This window comes from Odocoileus virginianus, unplaced genomic scaffold (assembly GCF_023699985.2).
Source record: "Odocoileus virginianus isolate 20LAN1187 ecotype Illinois unplaced genomic scaffold, Ovbor_1.2 Unplaced_Scaffold_28, whole genome shotgun sequence".
Taxonomy (NCBI): Eukaryota; Metazoa; Chordata; class Mammalia; order Artiodactyla; family Cervidae; genus Odocoileus; species Odocoileus virginianus.
Window position 1 is genome coordinate 413,286 of NW_027224290.1, and position 17,806 is coordinate 431,091.

A 17,806-nucleotide genomic window follows, 5' to 3' on the forward strand; every position below is an offset into this window, starting at 1 on the left:
ATGGGGGGAAGGGATAGTTAGGGAGTTTGGGATGGATGTGTACACACTACTGTATTTAAAATGGATAACCAACAAGGACCTACTATATAGCACAGGGAACTCTGCTCAATGTTATGTGACTGCCTGGATGGGAGGGGAGTCTGGGGAGAATAGATACATGTATATGTATGGCTGAGTCCCTTTGCCCTTCACCTGGAACTATCACAACATTATTTGTTGGGAAGATCCCCTGGAGAAGGAAATGGCAACCCACTCCAGTATTCTTGCCTGAAGAATCCCATGGACAGAGGAGCCTGGTAGGCTACAGTCCACGGGGTTGCAAAGAGCTGGACATGACTGAGGGACTTCACTTCACTTCACTTCATACCCGAATACAAAATAAAAAGGTAGAGGAGGAGCTAAGATGGCAGAGGAATAGGACAGGGATACCACTTTCTCCCCACAAATTCATCGAAAGAACATTTGAATGCTGAGCAAACTCCACAAAACAACTTCTGAACTCTGTCAGAGGACATCAGGCACCCAGAAAAACAGCCCATTGTCTTTGAAAGGAGTGGAGAATCTTTTCACCACTAACCTCGAAGTTTTATTATCAGTGCTGTATGGATGGAGAAGTCTTGAGGCTACTGGAAGAATAAGACTGAAAACCAGAGGCAGGACGCTTAAGCCCAAAACCTGAGAACACCAGAGAACTCCTGACTACACGGAACATTAATTAATAAGAGATCATCCAAAAGCCTCGATACCTACACTGAAACCAACCACCACCCAAGAGCTAATAAGTTCCAGAGCAAGACATACCACACAAATTCTCCAGCAGTGCAGGAACATAGCCCTGGGCCTCAATATACAGGCTGCCCAAAGTCACACCTAACACATAGACCCATCTCAAAACTCACTACTGGACACTCCATTGCACTCCAGAGAGAAGAAATCCAGCTCCATCCACCAGAACACCAACACAAGCTTCCCAAACCAGGAAACCTTGACAAGCCAATCATCCAACCCCACCCACTGGGAGGAACCTCCACAATAAAAAGGAACCACAAGCCACCAGAATACAGAAAGGCCACTCCAAACACAGCAATCTAAACAAGATGAAAAGGCAGAGAAATACTCAGCAGGTAAAGGAACATGAAAAATGCCCACCAAACCAAACAAAAGAGGAGGAGATAGGGAATCTACCTGAAAAAAGAATTTAGAATAATGATAATAAAAGTGATCCAACAAAATGGAGTTACAGATAAATAGCCTGGAGACAAGGATTGAGAAGATGCAAGAAATGTTTAACAAGGACCTAGAAGAAATAAAAAAGAGTCAATCAATAATGAATAATGCAATAAATGAGATCAAAAACACTCTGGAGGGAACCATGAGTAGAATAACGGAGGCAGAAGATAGGATAAGTGAGGTAGAAGATAGAATGGTGGAAATAAATGAAGCAGAGAGGAAAAAAGAAAAAAAAAAAAAAGAATCAAAAGAAATGAGGACAACCTCAGGGACCTCTGGGACAATGTGAAATGCCCCAACATTCAAATCATAGGAGTCCCAGAAGAAGAAGACAAAAAGAAAGGCCATGAGAAAATACTCGAGGAGATAAGAGTTCAAAACTTCCCTAAAATGAGGTAGGAATAATCAAGTCCAAGAAAGCCAGAGAGTCTCAAACAGGATAAATCCAAGGTGAAACACCCCAAGACACATATTAATCAAATTAACAAAGATCAAACACAAAGAACAAATATTAAAATCAGCAAGGGAAAAACAACAAATAACACACAAGGGGATTCCCATAAGGATAACAGCTGATCTTTCAATAGAAACTCTTCAGGCCAGAAGGGAATGGTAGGACACACTTAAAGTAATGAAAGAGAATAACCTACTACCCAGATTACTGTACCCAGCAAGGATCTCATTCAGATATGAAGGAGAATTCAAAAGCTTTACAGACAAGCAAAAGCTGAAAGAATTCAGCACCACCAAACCAGCTCTTCAACAAATGCTAAAGGATCTTCTCTAGACAGGAAACACAGAAAGGTTGTATAAACGTGAACCCAAAACAACAAAGTAAATGGCAACGGGACCATACTTATCAATATCTATCAACGGGACCAATTACCTTAAATGTAAATGGGTTGAATGCCCCAACCAAAAGACAAAGACTGGCTGAATGAATAAAAAAACAAGACCCCTATATATGCTGTCTACAAGAGACCCACCTCAAAACAAGGGACAGCTACAGACTGAAAGTGAAGGGCTGGAAAAAAATATTTCATGCAGACAGAGACCAAAAGCAGGAGTCACAATACTCATATCAGATAAAATAGACTTTCAAATAAAGGCTGAGAAAAGAGACAAAGAGGAACACTACATAATGATCAAAGGATCAATCCAAGAAGAAGATATAACAATTATAAATATATATGCACCAAACATAGAAGCACTGCAATATGTAAGACAAATGCTAACAAGTATGAAAGGGGAAATTAACAATAACACAGTAATAGTGGGAGACTTTAATACCCCACTCACACCTATGGATAGATCAACTAAACAGAAAATTAACAAGGAAACACAAACTTTAAATGACACAATGGACCAGCTAGACCTAACATGATCTATAGGACATTTCACCCCAAAACAATCAATTTCACCTTTTTCTCAAGTGCACACGGAACCTTCTCCAGAATAGATCACATCCTGGGCCATAAATCTAGCCTTGGTAAATTCAAAAAAATTGAAATCATTCCAGTCATCTTTTCTGACCACAGTGCAGTAAGATTAGATCTCAATTACAGGAAAAAAACTATTAAAAATTCCAACATATGGAGGCTAAATAACATGCTTCTGAATAACCAACAAATCATAGAAGAAATAAAAAAAGAAATCAAAATATGCATAGAAATGAATGAAAATGAAAACACAACAACCCCAAACCTATGGGACACTTTAAAAGCAGTGCTAAGGGGAAGGTTCATAGTAATACAGGCTTACCTCAAGAAACAAGAAAAAAGTCAAAACAACCTAACTCTACACCTAAAGCAACAAGAGAAGGAAGATATGAAGAACCCCAGGGTTAGTAGAAGGAAAGAAATCTTTAAAATTAGGGCAGAAATAAATGCAAAAGAAACAAAAGAGACCATATAAAAAAATCAATAAAACCAAAAGCTGGTTCTTTGAGAAGGTAAATAAAATTGACAAACCATTAGCCAGACTCATCAAGAAACAAAGGGAGAAGAATCAAATCAACAAAATTAGAAATGAAAATGGAGAGATCACAACAGACAACTCTGAAATACAGAGGATCATAAGAGACTACTACCAGCAGCTCTATGCCAGTAAAATGACAACTTGGAAGAAATGGACAAATTCTTAGAAAAATATAACTTTCCAAAACTGAACCAGAAAGAAATAGAAGAATTTAACAGATCCATCACAAGCACAGAAATCGAAACTGTAATCAGAAATCTTCCAGCAAACAAAAGCCCAGGACCAGATGGCTTCACAACTGAATTCTACCAAAAATTTAGAGAAGAGATAATACCTATCCTACTCAAACTCTTCCAGAAAATTGCAGAAGAAGGTAAACTTCCAAATTCATTCTATGAGGCCACCATCACCCTAATACCAAAACCTGACAAAGATGCCACAAAAAAAGAAAACTACAGGCCAATATCACTGATGAACATAGATGCAAAAATCCTTAACAAAATTCTAGCAAACAGAATCCAACAACATATTAAAAAGATCATACATCACGACCAAGTGGGCTTTATCCCAGGGATGCAAGGATTCTTCAGTATCCACAAATCAATCAATGTAATACACCACATTAACAAATTGAAAGATAAAAACCATATGATTATCTCAATAGATGCAGAAAAAGCCTTTGAGAAAATTCAACATCCATTTATGATAAAAACTCTCCAGAAAGCAGGAATAGAAGAAACATACCTCAACATAATAAAGCCTATATATGACAAACCCACAGCAAACATTATTCTCAATGGTGAAAAATTGAAAGCATTTCCCCTAAAGTCAGGAATAAGACAAGGGTGCCCACTCTCACCACTCCTATTCAACATAGTTTTGGAAGTTTTGGCCACAGCAATCAGAGCAGAAAAAGAAATAAAAGGAATCCAGATAGGAAAAGAAGAAGTAAAACTCTCACTGTTTGCAGATGACATGATCCTCTATATAGAAAACCCTAAAGACTCTACCAGAAAATTACTAGAGCTAATCAATGAATAGTAATGTTGCAGGCTATAAAATTAACACACTGAAACCCCTTGCATTCCTATACACTAACAATGAGAAAACAAAAAGATAAATTAAGGAAACAATACCATTCACCATTGCAATGAAAAGAATAAAATACTTAGGAATATATCTACCTAAAGAAACAAAGACCTATATATACAAAACTATAAAACACTGATGAAAGAAATCAAAGAGGACAAAAATAGATGGAGAAATATACCGTGTTCATGCACTGGAAGAATCAATATAGTGAAAATGAGTATATTGCCCAAGCAATCTATAGATTCAATGCAATCCCCATCAAGCTGCTACTGCGGCTAAATCACTTCAGTCGTGTCCGACTCTGGGTGACCCCATAGATGGCAACCCACCAGGCTCCCCCATCCCTGGGATTCTCCAGGCAATACTGGAGTGGGTTGCCATTTCCTTCTCCAATGCATGAAAGTGAAAACTGAAAGTGAAGTCACTCATTCGTGTCTGACTCTTAGCAGCCCATGGACTGCCGCCTACCAGGCTCCTCCGTCCATGCGATTTTCCAGGCAGGAGTACGAAGTGGGGTGTAATTGCCTTCTCCCCCTATCAAGCTACCAATGGTATTTTTCACAGAACTAGAACAAATAATTTCACAATTTGTATGGAGATACAAAAAACCTAAATAGCCAAAGCAATCTTGAGAAAGAAGAATGGAACTGGAAGAATCAACCTGCCTGACTTTAGGCTCTACTACAAAGCCACAGTCATCAAGACAGTATGGTACTGGCACAAAGACAGAAATATAGATCAATGGGACAAAATAGAAAGCCCAGAGATTAACCCATATACCTGTGGCACCTAATCATTGACGAAAGAGGCAAGAATATACAATGGAGAAAAGACAACCTCTTTAACAAGTGGTGCCAGGAAAACTGGTCAATCCCTTGTAAAAGAATGAAACTAGAACACTTTCTAACACCATACACAAAAATAAACTCAAACTGGATTAAAGATATAAATGTAAGACCAGAAACTATAAAACTCCTAGAGGAGAACATAGGCAAAACACTCTCCGACATAAATCACAGCAAGATCCTCTATGACCCACCTCCCAAAATATTGGAAATAAAAGCAAAAATAAACAAATGGGACCTAATTAAACTTAAAAGCTTTTGCACAACAAAGGAAACTATAAGCAAGGTGAAAAGACAGCCTTCAGATTGGGATAAAATAACAGCAAACTAAGCAACAGACAAAGGATTAATCTCAAAAAATATACAAGCAACTCCTGCAGCTCAATTCTGGAAAAATAAACGACTCAATCAAAAAATGGGCCAAAGAACTAAATAGACATTTCTCTGAAGAAGATATACAGATGGCTAACAAACACATGAAAAGATGCTCAACATCACTCATTATTAGAGAAATGCAAATCAAAACCACAATGCAGTACCATTTCACACCAGTCAGAATGGCTGCTATCCAAAAGTCTACAAGCAATAAATGCTGGAGAGGGTGTGGAGAAAAGGGAACCCTCTTACATTGTTGGTGGGAATGCAAACTAGTACAGCCACTATGGAGAACAGTGTGGAGATTCCTTAAAAAACTGGAAATAGAACTGCCATATGACCCAGCAATCCCATTCCTGGGCATACACACCGAGGAAACCAGAACTGAAAGAGACATGGGTACCCCATCACAGCACTGTTTATAATAGCCAGGACATGGAAGCAACCTAGATATCCATCGGCAGACGAATGGATAAGAAACTATGGTACATATACACAATGGAATATTACTCATCCATTAAAAATAATACATTTGAATCAGTTCTAATGAGGTGGATGAAACTGGAACTCATTATACAGAGTGAAGTAAGCCAGAAAGAAAAACACCATCAAGGGTGAAACAGATCACCAGCCCAGGTTGGATGCATGAGACGGGTGCTCAGGGCTGGTGCACTGGGAAGACCCAGAGGGATGGGATGGGGAGGGAGGTGGGAGGGGGAATCGGGATGGGGAACACATGTAAATCCATGACTGATTCATGTCAATGTATGGCAAAAACCACTACAATATTGTAAAGTAATTAGCCTCCAATTAATAAAGATAAATGGAAAAAAAAAAAAGAAAAACACCAATACAGTATACTAATGCATATAGAAATTTAGGAAGATGGTAACAATAACCCTATATGCAAGACAGTAAAAGAATCACAGATGTATAAAACAGACTTTTGGACTCTGTGGGAGAAGGTGAGGGTGGGATGATTTGAGAGAATAGCATTGAAACATGTATATTATCAATTGTGAAACAGATCGCCAGTCCAGGTTTGATGCATGAGACAAGTGCTCAGGGCTGGTGCACTAGGATGATCCAGAGGGATGGGATGGGGAGGGAGGTGGGAGGGGGGGTTCAGGATGGGGAATACATGTAAATCCATGGCTGATTCATATCAATATATGACTAAACCCACTACAATATTGTAAAGTAATTAGCCTTCAACTAATATAAATAAATGAAAAAAAGAGTAAAAAAAATTAAAAAGGAATTTTATGTTTCCATATGAGAATTAAAGTCAAGAGATGATATGAGTGTCTCATATATATAAGGGTAGCAGTTATAAGGAAATTACTCCAGAAGTTCCCATGCAGAGATTGTGTTTGGGTCTGAGGATATTAAGGAAATGGAAAGAATACGTAGCATTCTAGAAGCCTATTCTATCCTATTAACTGTAGTATGTGGAGTAAAGAAAGGCAAGATTAACTGGAAGAGCTAAATCTCTGGAGCTCTTTCTTATATTCTGAACAACAAACAAAAGCTTACAACTAAGAAAATGAATATATTCAAGTTGCATATAATAATATTGGCAAATCTCAAAGACAATTATGCTAAAAAATTTGGTGACTTTTCTGGAAAGCATTTTAAACAATTTTATGTACCATGTGTATGCTTATTATATATACAATGGATATGCTTATTATATATACATACATATTCACTAAATATAGTCTTAACCAGGTGACTCAGACAGTGAAGAACTTGCCTTCAATACAGGAGACCTGAGTTCGATCCCCCATGTTGGGAAGATCCCCTAGAGAAGGAAATGGCAATCCACTCCAGTATTCTTGTCAGGAGAATTCCATGGATAGAGGATCCTGGTGGGATATAGTCTATGGGGTCACAAAGAGTCAGTTGGACATGATTGAATGACTAACACTTTCACTTTCAATGAGAAGGGAAAAATAATCAACAAACTGAAATTGGTGTGGTTACTTTTGGGAACTGAGTTTGAGGTCTGATTCAGCAAGAAATATTTCCCTTTATTGTAACTCTTTCTATTTTAAAAGTTTGGATTCAATTGTGGCAAAAAATTATAATTCAGAAGAATCAAGTAAAAAAAATATGTAGGTTTGTTGTATCATTTTCTGCATTTTTGCATGCTTGAAATATTTTCTAATACTAATAATATATAAACAAGAGAAAAAGAGGATTGTATTGAGGGCAAAATTCAACATCTCAGATAATATTAAAATAAATACATTTGAAAGTAATGATAGTTTGATATTCTTTGAATATAGGAGATTACAATTTTTCTTTGATATTGGAAAGAAGAATTTGATGGCATATCTAGATACAGACTTTTTTATGCATTTGAAGTGAAGAATTGCTCACATTTGATATTAAACTGTGAATTATGAAAAAAGTCATCAAGGGTTTCAAATATATACATTTAAGGCACCAAATGACTAAATAAACTTAATATTATTAACTTTTATCTATTGCAATATGAAAGAATCTAACGTTACTCTTAACTAGAATTAAAACATTCAGGTGTTAAGAGTAGAAAATATAAAGCTATTTGAAATGGTTCCAAACTTGAGAATTGCAAAGTATAAAAAACAAGAAAGAAAGGATACTGATGGAGCTTTTTTAGGAGTATGTGTGATCCTGAGTGAATATGAAAGACAATGAAAAAAACTGGGACTAGAGAAAAGGGTAAAGTCCAGATGTTATGAAGTCAAGGAGTGAACGTGCTTGAAGGATAGAAAATAATGACAAAGATTGATATACTGGATTTGAGGTTTACACTCATTTTTAACAATGATGACATTTAACTTGTAATCAAAATCTTGATAATAATGAATTCAGTAACAGATTGCTGACATTGCAAATTTTAAGCAAAGTGGAGAAATAAAAAAATAAGAGACTGCATAAGTTATTTAAATTGGAAAGTACAATTACTTATGAAATTATTTATTAATTCAAAAATTTGGGAGGATTTCTTTGGATTACACTTTAAAATGGGTAAGTGACCAAACCCAAATCCCAAGTGTTGCATTATAAATGTAGACTTTGAGTTAATTTTTTACAAAAATGTGAAAGGAGATAGTCAAATGGTGTGAGTAACTAAGAAGGGAATTTTATCTACCTTTTAACTAAGACCTAAATTATTTTGAAGGATTATTTGAACTTAATTTCTCACTACAAGTCAGATATAGTCTCTCTATCTTCATATTCAAAATATTTCAAATTAGAATTTCACATTTTTAAGTGCTATACAGTTCAGTAATAATAAGTATATCCCCAATGTGGAATAATAAATTTCCATATTCTAAATATTTAATATAAATTGGATCATGTTGTTGAAACTAGGTTTGTGTGCCTGATGCACAGCGAGACCAAGAAAACTGCAGCACCAGAGCCTGGAGCAAATTCATTAGCCAAGTAGACACCAATTTTGAAGACGGGAAAAGTGCAGACCAGGGTCTCCTGCATTGCAAGTGGATTCTTTACCAACTGAGCTATCAGGGAAGCCCATGGGAAACACAGGCTTATCTCAAATCCATTTTGCTGGCTGGCCCAGGATCAAGATTTTTAAAGGCAAAAAGTGTAGGTAGAGGGTCTTAAGACATGTGTTCAGCTTATGGACCTTCTGGTTGATTGGTGGTATAGCAACACCGGGCTGTTTCTGGAATCTCAATCATCAACTTCTGGTTCCAATCATGCTCTCAGAGGTCAGCATGTAGTCACATCCTCCACCTGCAGGGGGAGCGGGTCTGGGTCAAGAAAAACGGATTGGGTTGCCATTTCCTTCTCCAGGGGATCTTTCAGACCCAGGGATGGAACCTGTGTCTCCTGCATTGGCAGGCAGAGTCTTTACTGCTGAGCCACCAGGGAAGCCTTGGTTTCTATAGAACTGCTCAAAGATGTGCATCAGACTGTTATCTGTATCCCTTCAGAAGGAACTAGGAGTCCTGTGACTATTGTCCTAATCAGTAACTGCTTGAGCATTCTAATCGCAGAAGGCCTAAGAGACTGAAGTCTTTTATTTCTCTTTCTTTCTGTTTTCTTTCTGTAAACAGGAAATTGAGCCGTTTGTTTTGTTTTTCATCCAAGAGGGCTCCCTCGGGGTCCTGCTCAGTTTCAATCATACGGTATTTCTTTTCCTATATCTGGCTTGTTTCATGCAGCATAAAGTTTTCAAGGTTCATCCATGTTACAAAATGTATCAGAATTTTATTCCGTTTCTTAATTGGATAACATCCCATTTCTTGTGTATACCACAGTTTGTTTAACATTCATCAGTTGATGAACATTTGTGATGTTTCTATCATTTGACGTTTGAGAATGATACTGCAATGAACATTCACATATGAGTGTCATTTGAATACTTATTTTAAATCCTTTCAAGTATATACCTGAATGGAATGGTTGGCTCTCATGGAAATTCTTTTTAACTTTTTGAAGAACCATTGACCTCTTTTCCACAGTAGCTGCACTATTTTATGTTCCCTCTGGCAAGATACTAGGATTTCAATATTTCCATATTCTGGAAATGTATCTTTCAGAGACATACTACAAAATATAATAAAACACAAGTTAGTCAGAATTATAGTTCAATTTGGTTAAATATAGATTTTGATGAGTTTTATTTCTTTATGTTCATTACTTAACCTGCAGTATAAAGGTTCATACTTTTAACATATATGATCTCCCTATATAGGAAAAATTATTTTTATTGACAGAATAACCTTCTATGGTTATGCTGACTTTATTATGTTTTTGATTATTAAAAAAATTCCTCAGTTAGAAAACAGCTAAGGTTCTTTACAGTCAGTTACATTCTATTTTTTTTTAATTTTGTTGGCATTTGCAAATAAATAAGCAAGTATTGTTTCTCAAGTACCTAGGATCCTATGTTAAATGTACAAATATTTTACAAGTTTTGACTTTTGCCTTTCCAAAATTGAATCTTAAAAGTAAAATAAAATTAAAGCTTTCAATTTTACTGCAGTCAAAAAAAAAAACAAACTTCAGAATATATTTCCTCTTAAAACAATCTTTCAGATTTCCCATTGGCCACTGGAAAATCACAAAGATTTGTTATTTCACCTTATAAAAAGGGAGGTGCTAGAAGTATTTAAGTTTATTTGGTATGTTACAATGGATGGATTCAGTAGGAAGAATTGTCAAATTAGAAGAGATGCTCTGTTTTCTCTAGGTTAAATTGGTACAATTAAAATGTTGTTAATATAAATATCTCACAAGTTCTATTCTGTATATATGGTAGTTCCTAGAGATTTGTTAATGTCTTGCTCTTCATAATCCATATCTATTTGTCAGAAACCTAAAGGTGCTTTGCCTGATAGAAGGGAACTACAGTGTATTAATAGTAATTAAATTTATTTTAAAAAATGTTTATTGGGTCATGACCTACTTCTTTAATTTGAATGTAGCAGTAGTTTTCAGTTGGCAGTTTAATTAAAATGCAGGCATTTAGTACCTATAAAGATATTCTGAAATTCTGAACTTCTATGTCTTGGATATGTATTTAATAAATTTTTATAAATTATACATATTTATGTCTCAGTATAATATTGTTACAGCTCAAGATTTCTTTCTCAGTAAATATTGCGTTCATTCATTTTAATAAATTAGATATTATACCTTTGAAAATAGGTAAAATTATCATCCATATAGACATTTTGTCTAGATTTTTGTTGTTCAATCTCTAAGTCATGTCCATCTCTGTGACCCCATGGATTGCAGCATTCCAGACTTCCCTATTCTGCACTATCTCCTGGAGTTTGCCCAAACTCATACCCATTTTTTTTTTTTTTTTGCTTAAGTTCACTTTATTATATTTGTTTTGAATGCCACAGGAACTAACAAACTTCCTTGTGTTATCATGACCTCTTATCTGATCTTTCCCTTTTGAAAAATGTCAATAATAAAATGAATATAGACATTTTAAGTATTTCATTATTTGCAAATTGTTTTGTTGTTTTAGTTGTTGTTTGACACTTTCCTGGGAGCTCTTGAAATCAACCACAGGACAGATGCTTCTTCTTCAACTAAAAAAGACTGTCTCAGAGCCCCCAGGAATTACTGTGAGTGCACATTTAGCCACTCAGTTTGTCTGACTTTTTGTGACCCCATGGACCGCAGTCTGCCAGGTTCTTCTGTCCATGAATTTCCCAGGCAAGAACACAGGAGTGGGTTGCCATTTCTTTCTCCAGGGGATCTTCCAGACCCAGAAATTGAACCACTCTCTCCTATGTTGGCAGGCAGATTCTTTACAACTGAGCCACCTGGGAAGCCCATGAATGACTGTATCAATTATACTCTTGAGTAGAGGGTTCTGATGACATTACTTAAACAATTTTGAGATTTTACTGAGGAACTGAATAACAATCTCCGGAACATTAGTATAGCAGATGGAGCCACGAGTTTGCCAATCCAAGTTCCAGCAGAGTGAGAATTAGTTACACAGGACTAAATATACTGGTGAGGGATGATTTTAGATTTTTCCTCAAATATTGTTGATGTTTCATAATTTGGTATTCTGGATATATACTAAAATCTTTTCTCTCTTCTCAAGCTATCTGTAAGTCACACTAATTTAGTAAATTCAATTTTTGTAAGCTGAAATGCAATATTTGTAAGTGATATCTTATTCTCCACACCTAACTCCTCCAGATTTTGAGACATCTTAGTAAATGTTCAAAGGTGTGTCTCTTCATATCCCAATAAGGAGATGGACCCATTCTTCTGTGTGTCCTCATTCTAATTTGTACTGTCTGCCACCAAAGCACCTTAAATTACTGGAGAATTATTTGTTTACAATATTATTTCCTCTGATGACTTAAACTTTCACACTGAGAAAGTCATATTTCAATTTGGTTTCCTTGTACTTTGACTCGGGATTAGCTCAGCATAGGTAAATAAATATGATTTAAATGAATGACTCTGTAGGGAGAAATAAAATATGGGTAATGTCTGTCCTTTTTCCTTTCCATCCCAACATTGTAAGAAACTATTAATATGGTACAGAAAAGTGAAGTGAAAGTCACTCAGTCGTGTCTGACTCTTTGCGACTCGATGGACTATAGAATGTCAGGCTCCTCTGTCCATGGAAATCTCCAGGCAGAATACTGGAGTGGGTAGCCATTCCCTTCTCCAGGAGATCTTCCTTACCCAGGGACTGAACCCAGTTTTCCCACATTGCAAGCAGATTCTTTACCATCTGAGCCATCAGGGAAGCCCCAATATGGTACAACTTGATGGAAAATATTAGCATGTGAGTGACAGACTTACTTGACCTGATAATGTTTATTTTGGCAAAGATAAGTTCCATCAGAGAAGTTAGCTAATGATTTAGTCCAGAAAGAAAGAGACTCTGACAAAGTAAGTCAGTTTCTCTAGCTTTGACTTGTTTATAAAAATCCAGTCAGTTCTCATAAAAATGGCCTCACAGGATGACAACTTTGCTAATTTTTTAAAATCTTCCTTAAAATTCAGAGACAATCCACTTATACATGGTATTCATCATTCAAAGATTATAACATGATAGTTTCTGAGGGCACAAAATATCCTATGTCTCTATTAGGAAGTGAGGAGCAGTGCTTAAGGGCTGGAAAATACTAAGAGTGTGTCTGCTTTTCAGATGTCCTAGAGTTTAAATAAATTCTGGGCTACATAATATTCACATTGTAACACACTTCATTTTATTATGTGCACTTTAATTTTTGAAGAATTCCACTGGGTTTACATTTTCCAGTGTAACTCATCTCTCTAAAAAGTTAGTATGCAGATAATAGAAAAACATAGTTTGATTTCACTTTTTTGACAGATTTTCAGATAGTAAACCAAGTGAGTTCCCCTTGAGTTTAATTTTGTATGATTCTAGGTTTTTAGTTGGATGAAATCTTAGAGGCAATTTTTGAATCCTATCTAATTTGCTTGCTTTTACATGAAAATGATACTCTCAGGAGGCTGTCAGTTTCCTCTATAACAATTTTGAGTTTTTTAACAGACTGGTAATGACTATCTCAAACAAGAAACATATTCTTTTTTTTCATTAAGCAGGCACTGTTTTGATGGCTAGAAAAACATTACAATGTATTTCAGTCAGTGTTTTTAAAAAATTAATTGACACGCCAGATGGAAGGAAATCTCTGCCTCCTCTCTGAAAAATCTTCAGTCAGCAGGCTGGCTGTCATAACCAGCGTTTTATCCCTGAGACTCAGAACTTTCTGGGTTGAAACATCTTCAGAATCCATACTCGAATTTCTTTGGTTTTGACAGTGTAAACAATTGGGTTGAGCATTGGAGGTACAAGAAAGTGCAAATAGGAGAGAAGCATGTATACCTGAGCTGGCAGCTTCTTTTTCCCAAAGCGATGGATCATGGACAGGCTGACCTGTGGGGTATAAAATAATAATACAACACAAATGTGGGAAATACAAGTATTGAGGGCTTTGAGTCTCTTAGCATTGGAAGCAATACTCAATACTGCCTTCAAAATCATCACATAGGAGAGGAGAATGAGGACTGCATCCACCCCCAGTGTGGAGAGCATCACAAAGAGCCCAAGGCCACTGTTCACAACTGTGCTGGAACTGGCCAGCCTCAGAACATCAGGGTGAACACAGTAGGAATGTGACAGTACATTCACAGGTTGGAATTGCAGTCTTCCAAGGAGTACAGGCAGGGGCAGGTGGAGGGCAGCACCACGGGTCACACTGGCCAGCCCAATGGCCCCGATGCGCTTGGTTGTCAGGATGGTGGCATAGCGTAAGGGCGCTCGGATAGCCACACAGCGGTCAAAAGCCATGGCCAACAGTACAGCAGATTCAATTACTGTGAATGTATGGATGAAGAAAAGTTGCACAAAGCAGGTTGCAGCTCCCACCTTCCTCTGGCCCAGGAGATAAACAGCTGCCATGGAAGGCAGTGTGGAAACTGCGAGCCCCAAGTCAGCCACTGAGAGCATGGAGAGGAAGAGGTGCATGGGAGTGTGGAGGCTGGGAACAGACTTGACAGTGTGCAGGATGGTGGTGTTGCCCAGCAGAGAGAGAACATAGATGACGCAGACAGGAATCGCTGTCCAGCAATGAGCAGTCTCCAGTCCTGGGAAATCCATCAGTATGAAGAAGAAACTGCTGGCGTTATTGTTGATAGGAATTGTCATAACTCTGAGAGATTTTTGCCCTTTAGAAATTATGGAGACAGCAAAAATTTATTCCTTCGTAGCATTTTCTATCACCTCATCCCATGTGGTACCCCTGGTCCATGCCTTCAGATTAACATTGCTCTTTTTCTCTCCTCACAACACTGAATCCTATTCCTTTAGACATTTCTCTAGGGTATAATGCTACACTCTCTTCTGGGTGGTTTGTTCTAGTTTGCAGAAGCAAATTAGACCTTTTATTTATAGAAAATTTCTTCCTCATATTCAGATGTTTTAATGGATAAAAAAGGCAAAGAGAAACTCTGTATTGAGAGTGCAGGGTCCTTGTACATAATATAAATCAGTTTTTGTACCATAATAATAGGGTTCTAAAGAAATTGAGATTTGTATAATTGTATTTAATGACTTTTTGGGAGTTAGAAAATAAAGTGTATAAGAATGTTAATAGTAACTCTGAACTCCTGATATAACCAGATCTATCTTTTGCTCTATCTTTCTTTTCTTTTAGGTATTACTTCTTCTTTACATTAATTATGGACTTGCATTTGATCTTAAACTAAATGGCAAGAATTGAGTAATTATTGGGTGAGGAAAGAGGGGCCAGGGATGGTTTCCCAAAGATATAGAATGTTATCATACCTGAGGAAAAGAGATGCTGTATACCTCCAACAAATGTGTATACCTCCAACAAAATAAAGTGTATAAGAATGTTAATAGTAACTCTGAACTCCTGATATAACCAGATCTATCTTTTGCTCTGACAGTTAGGACATCAGAACTAATACCTGTGACAAATACCAGGAAGAGTTTGAGTTTTATCTGTGCTTTTCCTGGATTTATGTCCCTTCTTAATCCTAGTTACAGTTCTCTAAAAAGTATTTGAATATCTGGTATAGACATGAGAGAGTAGGAAAGCCAAAACTAAATAATATTTGTCATTAGAAATACAGTATATTCTCAATGCCATTGCACAATTACTGAGCTCCTGCTATGTACTCAGTTTGAATAATATACTGACAGATGATGTATAGCTTATGTTTTTGAAGGTCCAGTAACCAATGGGTCAACAGAGCACATCCATAAACTAATTCATGAGGGCACTGACCATGGGACACGTAAAAGATTCCAAATCTGTATCTACATCCTGCTCTCCATGACTCACCTTTTTAATGATACTGGATCCCTCACAGATGATTATTAAAGAAAGGAATAAAGTGTGGAATCTCAGTTCATGGAGTTCAAATGAGACTTTGTTCACATTGAATGATACTTCTCTTTGTCAACATCTTCTTGGGCCGTCTTATGTATGTGGTGGTTATGAACAGTTAATCTTCATTATAGTCTATTTCTTTTTCATAAACCAACTATAATGCTGCTCGATGAAGTCATGAAGAATACCTGTCATCCCCACTTCACATGTTAACTCTTAGTCTAGGGAAAATCCAGAAAAGATATTCTGTGAAAGGTGAGCAATGTTGTAAAAACCAGAACAAGGCATGGCAATTGAATAGTGAAAACATTTTGGCACTGATGGTAGGACAAGTAGAGGATGAATAAGACGAAAGAGAAGGAGAATAAGAGGGAGAAACACCTGTAAGAAAGGCAAAGATGGCATGTGTCAAGCTATTGTATTTGAGAAAGGATCTGTAACAGAAAAAGGAAAGCTGTATTTTTTTTAATGGGTAAACTTCTGAAATGGGAGGGTGGGTGAGTGCTATGATTCATCTATACTGTCCTAGTAAAACTTTTCTCAGTTGTGGTTACAGAGGGAGAGATGGGCAATGAGTGGACTTAGTATTATCCACCTCCCTTTGACAAATTTTACTTATAAGTTTTGTTTTATTAATTGACTTTTATTTCAGGATAGATGCTTTACAATGTTGTTAGTTTCTACTGGATAACAAAATGAATCAGCCATAAATATATATATATATATACATCTCTCTGCCTTTTGGATTTGCTTCCCATTGAGGACACCACAGTGCCTTGAGTATAATTCCCTGTGGGACACATGGTTTTAATCACATTATGTTTAAAATCACAGAAACACTAGGAATGCAGAGAATTACCAGAGAGAGGAATACATGAAAGAAAAACAGCAGTGGGTACTGCGTTTGGTTAGTGGTATGAACTAGTTCTTCCAGCATAATTCAGAGATTATTATGGGTCTGCCACATAACTGGGCTTTGAGAGAGGTAATGGTATATATGAAGCCAAATTCTGAAGAAGTGTAGTTCTACAAGGGCTTCCCTGGTAGCTCAGCTGGTAAAGAATCCACCTGCAATGCAGGAGACCCCGGTTTGATTCCTGGGTCAGGAAGATCCCCTGGAGAAGGGATAGGCTATCCATTCCAATATTCTTGTCTGGAGAATTCCATGGAAAGTGGAGGCAGGCAGGCACACACACACACACACACACACACACACATACACAAAAGGAACAGTTTCAGAAGACACTAAAAATGTCTGGACTTTCTCACAAAGAAATGCTAAAATGACAGGAGTTACCAAACAATGGAAGACAGAGCACATCTATATAAAGGTAAGTTTGCAATACAATCCAATGCATGCTTGTCTCTGGATAACCCATAGTTTCTTCTTTAAGTATCTCATCATTATAAACCAAAGGGTTATGACATTTTTTTGATCTGTGTCTAATATTTATAGAAAATAGTGTAAGTTGAATTTGAAAAGTCTTTTTTTTTTTTCCCCAAATGTTCAACTTTCTGAGAAATGTTGCTACATTGCCAATATGCTAAGTGGCTTTCTGGCCATACAGATCTTTAAAGGTGTTAGTGTTGCTTCAGAGCACTAAAACTGCACAGAGTTCTGGAGTTTCTTGCACTGCCGTGAGAAACACTAGATAAACTAAACCATATCAGTTCTTCAAAGCATAAATGCAGAGCTATTGAACTTTTAAAGAATCTTATAGAATAGATTTAATATTATCTGTCCTATAAATGATTTCTTTGAAGACAAGACCTCTACATAGCTCTTCATCATGAAGGCTTCATTGGTAAATGCTTTGTGTCACCTCTATTACAATGTAGTGTGAGAATTACAAACCATATTTCCTGTTTTTCTTCTTTGCCTCCTTCCTT

General features: G+C 36.8%; 1 protein-coding gene across 1 annotated transcript; it reads right to left on the reverse strand.

The window, feature by feature from the left end:
- Positions 1–13,758: 13,758 nt before the first annotated feature.
- On the reverse strand, positions 13,759–14,706 carry LOC110148353 (olfactory receptor 51G1-like). The gene has a single exon (XM_020910293.2). It carries the CDS (start codon positions 14,704–14,706, stop codon positions 13,759–13,761), a length of 948 nt encoding a protein of 315 aa, XP_020765952.2.
- Between the last annotated feature and the right edge of the window lie 3,100 nt (positions 14,707–17,806).

Coding starts and splice junctions, on each gene's coding strand:
- LOC110148353 (XM_020910293.2), bottom strand. CDS start 14,706: ATGACAATTCCTATCAACAATAACGCCAGCAGTTTCTTCTTCATACTG.